The 14754-nt window shown below is 40.5% G+C and overlaps 1 protein-coding gene across 1 annotated transcript in view; it reads left to right on the top strand.

Annotated features, from left to right (window-relative positions):
* ADAM7 (ADAM metallopeptidase domain 7) overlaps positions 1-14754 on the top strand; it is a 115515-nt gene that overhangs the window by 98407 nt on the left and 2354 nt on the right. The window contains exons 31-35 of the mRNA XM_069484791.1: positions 3367-3574; positions 4201-4381; positions 6641-6752; positions 9096-9197; positions 12015-12177. Of these exons, the coding sequence (XP_069340892.1) occupies positions 3367-3574; positions 4201-4381; positions 6641-6752; positions 9096-9197; positions 12015-12177 (766 nt within the window). The remainder of the gene's footprint in view (positions 1-3366; positions 3575-4200; positions 4382-6640; positions 6753-9095; positions 9198-12014; positions 12178-14754) is intronic.

Below are 14754 nucleotides of genomic sequence, written 5' to 3'. Positions count from 1 at the left end.
GGTATCCCAAGGAGAGGCATGAGCAAAACTGAAGGCAAGAATGTACAAAGCTTAGCTGATAAACAAAGAGAACTGAGGCCGACCCAAGCGTGAGCTCTATATAGAAGCTCAGTGGAAAACAAGACTAGGAAATATATTGAAGTCTCAAATGCACAGTTAAGGAATCTGTTCTTTAATTAGAGGATAATATAGAACTTCTAAAGATTTTTAAGGGAAGAGTTACAGCCTTGTGCTTGAACTCTTAAGTAAGGTGTAGATGTAAAATGTAGCAACAATAAAAGGAAAAAAAAATACAATAATCAGGCCAGCCAATTAAGGAGACCGCATGGAAGTCAAAATGAGCATGGGAGGGTGATGAAGAGAGAGAGGCTATCTCTGAGGGTGGGAGACACATAAAATGGACAGGAGTTGGAAAACTGGACACAATGGACAAGGAGAGGAAATGACTTTTTAAAAAAAGACTCTGAAATTTCAACAGGTCTGAGTTGAGGGGACAGATTTCAGATTTATTAAGCATCTTTTCCTCATTTATTTTCAGATTATTATTCCTAACCCATTCTTTCCTGAACTCTTTCCAGACTAGGCACTGTGCTGTGTTTCTCAGTTTGAAGGAAAAATAACAAAGCTTGCACAGCATGCCGGGGGGGCGTACACATGTCAACAAATCAAGACAATATGTTGCATTAAGGGTGGGGAATAGAAACATACAAAAATCATTATGTGTATCCATCAGGATCTCACTATAACTATTTCCAGTGTTTATAACAGAAAAATGTAAAAAAAAAAAAATAGAATGATAAAATGTAACATAAGTAGTTGGCTACTCAGAAGATGAGGAACTGTGAAGTGGAGGGTTGGACAGTGAGGTAACCCAGAAGTTATCCACTGCAGGTGGCCTCCATCCCCCACCCCAAGATGAGAGAAATGGAGGGGAGGTGCTTGCAGTGGGTTCAATGGTGGCCCCTAAAATAAATGTCCATATCCTAGTCCTTTGACCCAGTGACTATCACCTTATTTGGAAAAAGGGTCTTTGCTGGCATAATTAAACAGTAATTAAATTAAGGATTTTGAGATGAGATCATCCTAGATTACTCAAGTGGACCCTAGATCCAATGACAGTTGTCCCTTATAAGAGACGAAAGAGAAGGCACAAAGAAGAAGGGACAGCCATGTGAAGATGGAAGCAGAGGCTGGAGTGATGCAGCCGTAAGCCTAGGAAGGCCTGGGGCAGCCCGCAGCTGGAGGAGGCAGAGAAGGCTCGTCCCCCAGAGCTGTCAGAGGGAGTGCAGCCCTGCTGACAACCCTGGTTCCATACTTCTGGCCTCCAGAACTGGGCAGGAATCCATTTCTGTTGTTTTAAGTCACGAAGTTTGCAGTAATCTGTTACAGCAGCGCTTGGAAATAACACATTGGTGTTACCAGGGCTGGAGTTTCCCGCATGGAGCTGGAACCAGGGCAAGCATGTCCAGTGGGAGTGGGAATTTCAGAGGGGTCAGAGCCACTGCTAGAAAACCCACTCAATGCAAAGAGGGAGGGCAGGACACTGGCTTTTGCTCTCCCATCCGCATTTCCTACCAGGGCCGTAGATCGGCTGACATGGAAGTGTGGAGAAGTCAGTTCCCACCATACACAGCAAACCAGGAAGGATGAAGAATATGTCTGAGGGCCACATGCTCAGGGGTGGCATATTATGGGAGCACCCTGGATAATTATAGCTTGGTATATCAGGGGATTTTCACAGAGAAGGTAACTTTTAAGAGTAACCTAGCTAGGTGAGTAGAAATTCATCAAGCAATGAAGGAAAGACATTCAATGGTTGGGAAAAGCGTGTGCAAAGTCAAGTTGAGAACCCCATGTCATCTTCCTTTCTTCCACCTTTGTGCTTCTGGTTTTCCATCTGGAAAACAAACTGGACAGGGTCTAATCGCTAGGAGCAGGTACCCAATCTCCTTCCAGGCAGCAGGCCAGGTGATTGGCTTAGGGTCTCATCTGAAGATTTAGCCATCTTACCTGCAGAATAGAGAGGGAGCAGAAAATGCCACCGGGTACCTCTGGCTTAAGTTGTACTCTCCAAATCAGTGTTACAGAGACGGCCGTGCTAAGGATGTGTGAACACTGTGTTAGCTAATTGCCAATCCATAATAAAGCCACATTATACTTCCAATTTCTTTCTCACCTTGCGTGTAGAAATGATGTATAGCTTATATATAAGGGACTCCAATAGAGGTGAAGCAAGGAGTAAGAATTTCAATCCTCACCTCTATTCCCCCAAATAGATGTTACTTTTTAGTTCGTTGGATACATTCATATGTAAAATGCCCGTTACACAGTTGAAGCATGTTTCTGAAATTCAGAGGAAATATTTGGCCATGAGATAGAAGTTTGGAAGTCATCAGATAGTAATTTAAAACATGGGATTGGATGAGATCATCTAGGCAGATGGTAGATGAGGACAGGGGACCCTCCAGTGAGAGGCACATTGTCGTTGCTCTTAGGACACCCTGCTGCCGTTCACTACTCATCAGTCACCTGCAACTATGTGGACTCTTTCACTTTGCCTTAGACCTGAGCCAAAGTTATCAGCAGAAGCTTAAAACATGAGAGAACCCTTTACTGCAATACCTATTCTACAAAGTATTGGAATGGATCAGTTAGAAAATGACATGGCAAAGCCTTCACAGCTAGAAAACTTTTTTTAATCCACCAATTCTACCTGAATTTCAACCATAGAGATGAAGGGAAATGGTGCTGTTATTTCATTTGAATTCTACTTCCTACAAATATAACTCAATCTTTAAAGGTTCTGGGTTTTTTTTTATTTCTTGCATATTTTATCCTTCAAATCCTTGCTCAAACAAAAATACAGTGATATTTTCTTATTTTAGCTCCCTTCTTAAGTGACCTTGAACGGCTCGAGAAGATCTCACAGTAAAGTTTCTTTTCCTGGGGTGTTGGTAAAAGGAGGAAATTGCTGGCTTGTCAACTAAACAGCATTGGGTGGTCACAAATGAACGCAGCCCTTCTCAAAGGACATGGCTGTGTCCAGGCAGAGGCTGTGTGCGGGGCTGCAGCATTGCACAACGAGTGATGCACTGCAGATAAAATGCAAATCAGCCTGTCTTCTGGGCAGCAAGCCCGTTCAAGGAAGAGACCCGGCTCCTTCCTGGAAGCTCACCATCCTCCTTGTCCACACTCCCCAAATGCCTGCCATTTTTTCCAGAACACATCAAATAAAGGATTGGTCCCAATGATGGAGTACTGTCTGAGAGGGAGGACTCTGACCTTTCAAAGCAGTTATAAAATTCCATTTTCCATGTGAAGTGAATGATGAAAAATCTAATTCTTCAACCTTATTTGTCTTCTTAGAATCCTGCTGCAGGTTCCTCCTGGCAGTATGAACACAGCCCTCCCTGACTCAGTATCAAAGCCCCCCACAGACCACCTCGTTTCCTACCTTACTGGCTCTAACGAATGCAGTGTGGTCAGGGATCAGCCCTGGTTGTACGAATTAACTCACCAGAGCAGCAGAGGAGATTGTGTAGACTCACAAGGTGACTGCCGGATCTCTCTCTTGGTAAAATTCATATCACTGGAATCATTTATATCCTGTGCACACTCAATCCTCATTCTGGACCTTAATATCATGTATTCCCCAAGACAAGGAGCCCAGGCCCTGACTGTTGAGACAATCTTACTTGCCTAGCACGTGCAGCTTCCTAACCCATGCTCGTGGTCTCTACCCTACACCCCGTAGCCACATCCATCGCTTCCCTAAGTTATTCCCCATCCTGAGCGCTGCACTTTCTTTTTTCCCCCCAGCCCCCCGACACCTCACCGTCAAACTGAGTTACCCCAAACTCACATCCACCCTGAAATGCTTTCACTTCAGGAACTGGAGGCAGACACAGCTAATCTCCCAGGTGATCAGACCCCTACAATAAGAACAGCAACTATGCAAAATGATCATTAGTGATGATGAAATGGAAATAGCATGGCTTTAAGAGTGAGACTCCTTTGATATTTTGGGACTGGCTGAAAATAAGGATATTTTCTCTTTATCATCTGGGGATAGTTTGGTTCTCTCTGCTGACAAGAGAGAGAAAAATTGCAGGGTCCCGAGAGACAGGCTAGCTAAAATGTTTCCCTGTCGTTTTATTCCTTCGTAAATGTAACGTCAAACATGATCCAAATCATTTCCAGCTCTTCTCCCACTTTCTACGTGAAGTAAAGATCCAGACATTTCCCCAGTGGCCCAAGCCCCGTCACCGTGAGCTCGGCTTGCTGTGTGACGGGGCAGACAGCAGGGGGGCCACCGTGGCCGCACAGCTGCGTCAGCCTGCCCTGGCCTCCATTCCACCGGGGCGAGAGGGCAGAAGAGGAGGTAGGAGCCAAAGATTCTGATCCCTCCCGTTATGATCTCATCCAAGAATTGTGTCTTCTCAGTACAGCATTTCTTTATAGACCTTTTTTATTGTGAAATGTAAGATACAATCTGTACACAGAAAATACATAAAATATAAATGCACATTTTAATAAATTGTTGTGAAGTAAACATTCCTAAAACCACCTCCAAGGACAAACAGAGAGCATTGCTTACACCCTGAAAGTACTCAGCACAGTTCTTCATCAAAACTCTCGTCTGTATCCTCGAGTGACCCTGGCCTGAGTTTGATGGGTAAACATCTCCTTGTTTTCCATAATAGTTTTAATATTTATGGATAAGTCTCTAAATATAGTTTAGCGCTGCCTATTTTTTACTTTTACGTAAACAGAATTATACAGTCTATATTTTTGGTCTGGCTTCTTTTGCTCATTATTATATTTTTGGGATTCTTCTATGTGTTTGTGCAATGAGGGTTTAGCAGACATTCATGTGTTTTCACTAGTGTATAGTACTTCTTTCTATAAAATCTTAAAACATACCCATTCCTGTTGATAAACAGTTGCTGCTGTTGTTGTTATTTTCCAATTTGGATCATTACGAATAATGCTGCTGAGAATATTCTTATACATATCTCAGTGCACCCTAAACATCATTAATAGACACCCAAAATAGGAGTAATTCTAAATTCAAGCTGAAAGTAACTTTGAAAAGGGAGTGTTCCGATCTCGTATGTTCTTTTCTCTTGTTGCAAATGTATAGAAGATCCTAAAGGGGAATGTGAAAGTCTTATTGTATTGCTAGTCTGTTTGTCTCATCTGCCTTCTCTGAGCTGGAAAAGATCTTTTCAGGACAGCGTCAGAGGAATTTGGGGTCCTAAACGCCCTTTTTCCTCACTCACGGGTCCTAGAACTGTTGTGCCACCGCTCGCCAGCAATAAGACCTTGAAAAAGCAACTTGACCTCACTCAGCTTCCATTTCCTTTCATGCCAAGTTCAAAAGGGAATAAATTATTGTTAGTAAGCATAAAGTATACAATAATATGCACAAGGCCTTTAGCCATCCTATCTTATTTAAGTACCTCAATAACTTTGTGAAATAGGTATCCACACTTTCTGCCTTACTATTTCTACATCCCAGAGTTGTTCTGGAGACTGAATGAAATGATATATGCAAAGGGCTTAGCAAAGAGCAGAAACCCAATACACGTTCGTTAAAATTGATCTTGCCTCATCATAGTCTGTGCATGATTTTTTTTTTAACATTTTCAGATACGAAGTGTATTTTATGCATATGTGGTCAAATCGGTATACCTGACTTTGTCATCATATTTATTTATGTCTGATCCCTTTCTTTTGATCCATTGCAGTTTAAAGTAAGTGTGGGAACAAGACGACAATAGGAAGTACAATTAATGTAGAATCTAAACAGAGTTACCACTCAGACTTAGTAACTTTCTTTAAAATGCCTTCAGTCCCTTGTTTAAAACACAGCGAAACACTGAAATCCAGATTTTTAAAGTAGCTCTTATTTTAAATGAACCCCATGTCCCTGTATTGCTCAGAGCTAAATGCTGCCTCAGATCTTCATTTAGGTTACTGAGAAAAATAAAGAGAAAGATGTTAGGATTTTTGTAGCTACCTTTAATATCTATTCTTTCTTCCCGTTTCAGGTTTGGGGTTTCAGCACGTTATTTTTTTTACTTTGACAAGAAAGTAAGGAGGATGCTGCAACCCCAGTTTACAAGGCTAGGCTTGCTGCAGGATGGAGGAGATGGTGCTCAGTCCCTTTGATTCCACCCCTTTGGACAGCAGGGGGCGGTCACAGAAGAGAATGAGAGAAAGAATTAGAGAGCAGCTTTTGTCCCCGACCCAGCCCTGCTGCTCCCCAGCTGCTCCTTCTCTGCATCGATCTTTTGATGGCCCAGGAGGTAGTGCATCTTGCTAACAAAAGGAAGCCTCCTTGGGTGACTCAGTCAGAGGAAAAAGAAGTGTGTGAGGGAAATATTTACTGAGTGCAAACTGTGTGTGAAAACACACTGTGTAAAGTAGAAGACCAGCATGCACGGTCCAACTCTCAAGCCATGGAGCTATTGCGTGGATTTCACCTCTTCTACCCGGCATTGTAGAGAATGCGTAATCATTGTTTCAAAAAGAAGATTAAGAACATCTATCCTCTAGTCACCTATCCTGCCTCTGGTGCTACAGTTTCTTAAATCTGATTTTCTTTGCTTATTTTTTTATTTTTATTTTTTTTCAGTGCAAATTTGGTGCCTTGAAGCCAATCCCGTGGGCAGTTGCATCAGAATCCTTAGCTCCTGTCTGTCTGCAAGACTGATTCCTGAGGGTTCTTCAACATCATGTGATGGGAGGTGAGAGCCTGCAGTAGAGACAGGAGCAGGAGGGGCAGAGGGGATGGTGTTCCAGAAGCTGAGGGAAAAAAGCAAGTCAGCAGAATCAAACATTGAGTTACAGCCATTTGCACCTGGCTGTGTGCCAAGCCAGTCCTCGATTCATCGATGCAACTCCATTTCCCAACCCTGAAATTAGATGCAAAGGACTTGTCTGGGGTTGAGTGAATGGTTTGGTTTCTGTAATCTGTTTTATTTCCTTCTGGCTGCATTGTGATTAAGTTACCCATAGTATAACTTAAAATTGGCTAGAGAATTTTACTAAATTCTCAAAAATTCATTAAGAGAATTGTATCTGAGCTTTACGGGGAAGTTAACTGTGATACTGTCAAAATTTGTTTTCTAAATTGAAGTTTCAAAAATAGTATTCATAACAGAAAGCTGCCTTCGCTTTATCAATACACAGTGCATCTTTTTTTGAAATTCTCTATAGACTCAGGAACCAGAATGTACCTACTTCAAGGGGGAAAGACAATACCCAGGAGAAAATTATCACCGGAACACAGCTGAGCAATTTTTGGGAAACTAAGTCTTCGATGTTGTCAGACACCAAGCAATTTCAGCACTGAAGCTATGAGTCCAAAAGCCAAAATATATCATTGTCTTCTAAGAACCAAGACTTTCATGAGTTATAACCTATGCAATGGCAAAAAACAATGTCCTTAATAACAGTTGCAATTGCTTAAGTACTTATTATTTGCCAAACAGTGTACCAGGAGATTTACATGCCTGACAGTCAGGCCCCTCTACAAGTTTTCAGGATACATATTATTATACCCATTTTACAGATGAGCAAAGTGAGGTCCAGAGACGTTAAATAACTTACTTGAGATCACACAAAGGATAAGTGACAAAAATGGCACTGAAATCAAATTCTGCCTCAGCCCAAATCCTATTTTATTTACGCTAATTATGCTACTTACACTTCTCTTTCTCTGGAGGAGAACTCGCCCATTCATTCCTTCATTCAGAAGTTACTGAATGCACAATGTGTATCAGACATGGTTCTAGACGCTAGGATTATAGCCATGAATGAAACAAAGTCCCCACTCACATGGAGCTCTCGTTCTAGGAATCATCATTCTACAAAGAAATGTAAAGTAGGGTAGGGAGCAGGACTAATGGACTCTAAATAAGGTGGTCAGGACATATGTGTCCCTAAGGACATATCATTGAGCTGGTACCTGGATAAGAAGGGAGATGAACAGGTGTGTATCTGAGAGAAGAGCTTAAATCTTTTTCACATCAAAGGACTTTATCAATAAAGTGAAAATACAACATACAGACTGGGAGGAAATATTTGCAAATCATATAGCTGATAAGGGCCTAGTGTCCATAACATATAAAGAATTCTTACAACTTCATAAGAAAAAGACAAATAACTGAGTTTTAAAAATGGACAAAGGACTTGAATAGACATTTCTCCAAATGGCCAACAAGCACATGAACAGATGATCAACATAATTACTCACGAGGGAAATACAAATCAAAACCACAGTAAGGTACCACTTCACATCCATTAGGATGGCTATAATAAAATAAATGGAAAATAACAAGTGTTGGCCAGGATGTGGAGAAAGTGAAGCCCTCGTATGTTGCTGGCAAGAATGCAAAATGGTTCATCAACTGTGCAAAACATTTCAGTGGTTCCTGAAAAAATTGAACAGAGAATTATCATCCAACTCCCAAATTCTACTTCTAGAAATATACCCCAAATAACTAAAAATAAGTACATGCACACCTATATTCATAGCAGCACTATTCACAGTAGCCAAAAGGTGGAAACAGCCGAGATGTCCATGGCCCACTAATGGACAAATTGTGGTATTTACATGCAGTGGAATGTTACTTGCTCATAAAAAGGAATGAAGTATTGATACCTGCTACCATATGGATAAACCCCCAAAACATTACGCTAAGTGAAAGAAGCCAAACATATAATAAATAAATGATTCCATTTATATTACGTATCAGTAATAGATAAATGCATAGAGACAAAATGCAGATTGGCACTTGTCAGGCACTGAGGGGGGGAAAGGGAGAAACTGATTAATGGGTAAAAACGAGGAAATGTTTTAGAATTAGAAGTGATGGTTGCATTACGAATGTACTATTATAAATGCCACTTTAAAATGTCCACTTAAAAAAAAAAAGTCCACTTTAAAATGGTGAATTTTATGTTATTTGAGTTTCACCTGTATATATTATTAGAATATACATGTTTTTTAAATCTAGGAACAGTCAGACTCCAGAGCCCACGTGCTTAACCCTAATGCTGTGTTGACCTTGGCTGGCATGTTGTAGGCTTGGCTTTTCAAGAGCAGGTCTTAGCACGCTGTTGGCTTCTCCGAGCTGTCCCCAGTACCTGGTTGCTGGCTTCCGAATCCAGGCAGGAACGCTTCTGATGTGCGTGGAATATTTTAAATATTAAAAGACCAATGAACTAAGATTTTCAACTAAAGTGAATTAGCATTGATGGGTGCAAGTGAAATATCTCTTTCATAACGGAAGCTTAGAGCTTCAAACTTAAAAAGATTGAGAACTGACAAACCATTAAATCCACTCAGTAACCACCACCGTGCCGTTAACTTTTATTTGGTCCTTGTTTCCCACCAATTCCTCTCCCTTTTCTGCTGTAAAACCATGAAGCTTTAAAGTTTGTGGCTGCCTTTTCAAACCAGAGTGAAAGAAACAGTCTGTAGAAACTACTTTGTTGACTAGTGTGAAAATGCAACCTAGTTCGCTTGTCTCCAACACCACACCTGCACCAAAGAGGTCTGATCATATGTCACACACGTTAAAAAATATTGTCTCTTCCTCATCAGAATCTTGGCAAAGAAAAAGGTTAAAGAAGATAGAGCGATGTGAAAGATCTTTGTAAAACATAAAGTTATCTGCCAGAAAAGAGTTAAATAACATAGTAATTTTTGTAAAGCCTGACTCTGAAACTGACCCAGCAGTTTCAAAATTCTCAGAGTCGATGCTTATATTTTTTCCTGCTTGGAAATCTCCATTTCAGACTCTTCGGCTATAGCTAAGCCACCTCCTTCGCTGTCACAAGCATGCTAGGGAGTCTTGGAAATGGTCCTGCCACCGAGTAGAAATTATTTCTAGATATCTCTCTAGTGCTGTCTACACCACCACCCCACCCCAGGCTCCTACAAGCTCCTACCACCACCACCCCAACACACACACCTCCTTCTAGTCTTCCTCCCTCATTGTAGAAGCCATCCCTTTAGGAGAAAAAAATGACCTGACAAAAAAAATAGCAAAAAAGAAAATATTTCCCTAAAAGCCCATCCCACCAGCCTCCCTCACTTCCTTAAGATTCTACCCATGTGTTAAGAGCTGTACTTACCCCTCCAGCTTCCGTGAAGCCTTTCTTGATAGCTCCCACCTATGTTAACCTCTCCCTTCCTTGAACCCTGGCAGTAGTTACAGTCTATATTCCACGTCTCCACTGACAGTAAAACTTGCACACCCACTTTCTTCTGTGCACTACTGTTCCTGAGTGATTCTTCATCTGCAAAATCTTTGCCTGTAAAATCCCTGCCTTGCAAAATACTGTCAAAATTCAAGATAATAAAGTGCTTTAAAAATAAATAACATAGCATCTGCCACACAAAAAGCGCTAGATAAATAACTCCTCTTCCCTCTCTCTCTTTTGTGTCTCCGGCGATTGGCACAGCTCTTGGGCACATAGCAAATGTGTCAATGAACAGGATAAATACGTATTGATGCATTCTACCCATCTCGTATGCCACTCTTTTCCTTCCCTTTGGAATTATGGAATTTTTCAAAGCTATGGCGGAAGAACCTAGTGCTCTGTAAGCTTGCCATTAATTTCCTCCCCACTCTTGTCCTGTCTAATTACAGCAGGCCTCTTTAGACCCATCTCCAGTCACTAGCTGACTCAAAGGCGTGTTTGTTTGTGGATTTCATTTAAATTTCTACTTTACAGGCTAATTGCTGATGATGTTTTTAAAGTAAACAGTTCAGGAAAGCTGCCAATGTGTGTACTATGAATTCATCACTGGTGAAAGCCCTTATTCTGCCAAGCATGTGCAGAATGTATAAAATATTCAGAATGGAAGGCACTCGTGTAGCAGAAAATATCCCAACAGATCTGCAGCTCAGCATAGAACAGCGGGCAGTGACTCGAGCCCAGAAGAAGTGTATCACGCAAGGCTAGTATTTCTATTTATGGTAAAAGAGGAGAAGGAACTCTTGGCTGTTCTTCATGTGTGGCCTGAAATCTAGGAAGTCTAAGGAGTCCTGTGAGTATCTTGCTCACTAATGTGCAAAAGTATTAAAAACACGCTGCACCTGCTGTGTCTCACACACCTGATAACTCTGTTCTCAGAGGCAAGGGAGTCATTGACTCCATTCCACCTATTACTACACTCTCATGAAGAACAGGAATTGATAGTAGGAAAATGTGTGCTCTCTTTGATTCTAACTGATGCTATTCGCTTCTGTGACTATGCTTGCTTTTAGTTGTTTGATAAATATAGTTAATCAGAATGAAAAACAGGGATAAGAGCAAAGGTAACTCCATGATAGGCTAGGCTTCCTGGATGTGAGAAGCTAACAGCCTAGTTCTGCTTCTGTATATATGGCTTGCTGGCTTGGTGCTTAGCGTAGGGCAGGCTTCACTAAAGTAAAGGAAAACAAAGCCCCGGGGAGGTAACCGCAAGTTACTTCCTGATAAAGGGCTGGAGAGTCCAGGGGCCTCCAACCAACTAAGCAGATAAGAAGAGCAAGACAGGATCAGCGCATGAACGGCATGTGCAGGGTGTGTGTTCCCAGTATCGCTTGTAACCAAAAACTAGAAGGTATGCAACAACAGCCCCCCTCCCCCGTCGGAGACCCTCCTCTTCCCCTGGATGACGTTAACTACAACTGGCACTGGCGCAAAAAGCCCAAAGCTTAGAGTCAACAAACCAGGAGCCAATGCGATCAGCCACTTCTAAAAAAGAACAAATAAACTAAAGGGCGATGAAGTGCAGACTAGTGTGTCGTGTGCAGACTAACGTGTCGTGTGCAGACTAACGTGTCGTGCGCAGACTAACGTGTCGTGTGAAAACTAGCATACAGAAAAGTATAAAAGCTTAACCTTTACCCCAGGGCGGGGTCCTGGTTCGTGGAGAGGCCACTGCGTTGGTGCTCTGGAATTTAGACCCTGGCTCGGGCTAGCCAATAAACTCCTTTGCCTTTTTGCAGCCTCAATGACTCTGCCTCTCTGATCCTGGGGCCAAGGGGAACGGGATCTAACACTCAGCCACTCGTGACAACCAGCACTTCTAAAGGTCTGCACGTGTATGGCCACGCCATAGAGATCGCAAGCTTTGCACACCAGAGGATTCTGCTAGCGGGCTCTCTCTCTGTAAGTCCATTCTCTCCAGGAATGCAGCTTTGACTACTGAGACACTGGCTCTTTCATACACCAAGAGCCATTCTAAAGGTTACATATAAGTGAGTGGTAAAGGTGTTGGCAATCCCACTGCATAAAATCAACCAGTATCGTTAATTAAGCCCCTGTTGCGTTGTGATTTCTGCAGTGCTAGAAAGCCTTCCTATCGTCCACATTGCACTTCCTTCCTGCCTGAAACTCCTGAAAGTCACTCATGAAAGTTTTATGCCTGAAAGTTGCATTATTTAATTAGAAATAAGGATCAGATTCAAATGCACTTGAGATAGGTGACCTAGTGACTTACATTTACACCAGAAAAAAAAAAAAAAACCACAGAGCTCCCCCGCCCCCACTGTGCAATGGAGAAGCCGCAGTGAAAGACAACATGCATTGATTTCCTCACCTGTTGTTAGTCAAAGACAGTGCTGGTTACCTACGCTAGAGCATCGCTCAGAGCTGCAACAGAAAATGTCTGGACCAGGGCAAAGTGGCTTCTAGAAACAACCATTTCTATTCTAAATATTTTGGATTGTTTTGACTCTCTAAGTTATAAGCAGCACAGGAAAACAAACAAACAGAACTGACTTTAAAGATTTCTGGTGCAAGGTAAAAATGGAGCCAATACATTTAATTCTCCCTGCCTCTTGAATCTCATTAATATGATAAAAGGAATGTAAAAAGGTATTGAAATCTACACCTATGTCTAAAACCAGGGGGGAAAAAATGCCATTCACACGTGCAAAATTTCAAGGAATGTCTGCAAGAAACAGTGCTGGCATGACCAAGGTGAAGGGTCACCTGACCAGTACCTGGACCCCTGCATGAAAGGAAGAGCCCCATTTGTGAGAGAAGCAGGGGGTCTGAGTGGACCCCACTAACTATCAAGGTTGGATCAGGGGGCGATCAGTGCAGATTAAATCATGATCCCACCACTGTCCCTGGAAAGCATCTCAGTGCTGACACCCAGGACAATGTGTGAGCTGTCCCTTCTCAGCTTTCATTTGGCACAGGCAGGGGCCGAGCCTGGGCATGGGAGGCAGTGAGAGACTCAGCCAGTGACAAAGCTCAGCCGAGTTGCAGGTGGAGAACAATAAAAATCAAAATCCATCACTTCCTTCTATGCCAGCGGTAACCACTTAGAATTTACAATGAAAAGAAAAAAGACCTCATTTTTAATAACAATGCAAATTCCAGCAAATGCAGAATGAACAGCAGGAAACTAAGCCTTAAAATAAAAAATAGTTTATTAAAAATATAAAATAACTTTATAAAAATCATTAGAAGAAAATAGAAGTGTTTATATATCAGCTACATATTATTAGTTCTTCCAAAATATGACCCCAAAAGCAGTTTCTTAAAGGAAAAGAGCAATGACTTTGCAAAAAGTTATATGTAAAACTATATATGTGTACATATATTATATATGCATGTATAGCATATACGTATATGTGTGTATATGTATAATAACATATATGTGTATGTGTACACACACTAAAATAGTAAATAAATAAAATTATAAGTAGATAAAATGTTAAACTTAAAATAAAATTAAAATATTAAAATATTGGGAGATACACTGAAATCCAAAATGACCAATCCCTGACATATGAAGAAAGCCAGTAAATTAATACACAAAAAACAAAGTCTTTGATACCTTCAAAAAAACAATTATGACCCTCAAGTATGTTAATAAAATGTTTAAACTTACTACAAACAAATAATATTAAATCTTATTTTTAAAAATATCAGATTACATAAAAATTATAATTCATTGGCAAGAGTCAAAAAAATGGGCCCTGCAATGTATTGCCTGTAGGAAAATCAATTCTTATGAACTTTTTTTAGCACTCTTTGAAAGCATGTATCAAAAATCTTTAAAATAAGCAACTCATTTTTATAGTATTTCATGTCTAGAAGATGATTTTAATATAATCATTGTAAAGATGCCCAAAGAGGTAGCTAAAGAATGTCAATTATGGTACTGTTTAAAATTGCAATAGAATTAGAAATAATCTATTAATAAATGTTCAACTTCAGGAACTGATAAAAATCAAAGTTATACATATTCATTAAAAAGGATGTCATAAAATATACTTAATAGAAAATATGTTTTATGAGAAAACAGCGTGTTTAAAAATTATATATACATTGTGGTTTAATTCTATTAAATATGTGTTCATCCATTCAGTCACTTATTTATGGCCTCATAGAGCTTACATTTTAGAGGAAATTCATATATCTGACTATATATATTTAGAGGGCTAGATATCAAAATGTTAACAGCAATTATCTCAAGCTGAAAAGATGTTTAAGTTTCCTTTTTTAGATTAAATGTGTAAAAATTAAAAAGATTATTCTGAATGACACTTAAGAAATAACAATGACATGGTTCACTTCAGTCAAATTACCAACCAATTACTAAATAGATTTCCTAACACTAGTGTTTGAATCCAAATATTTGCTTTGAAATAAGCTTCCATGTACACAACTAAATTAACAGGTTGTTTTGCTTAATTATTCTAATTGAATTAATACTATGATTAAAAATTT

Source organism: Eulemur rufifrons, chromosome 12 (assembly GCF_041146395.1).
Source record: "Eulemur rufifrons isolate Redbay chromosome 12, OSU_ERuf_1, whole genome shotgun sequence".
NCBI lineage: Eukaryota > Metazoa > Chordata > Mammalia > Primates > Lemuridae > Eulemur > Eulemur rufifrons.
The sequence above is the reverse complement of the archived record's forward strand: the minus strand, read 5'-3'. Positions and strand labels throughout refer to the sequence as shown.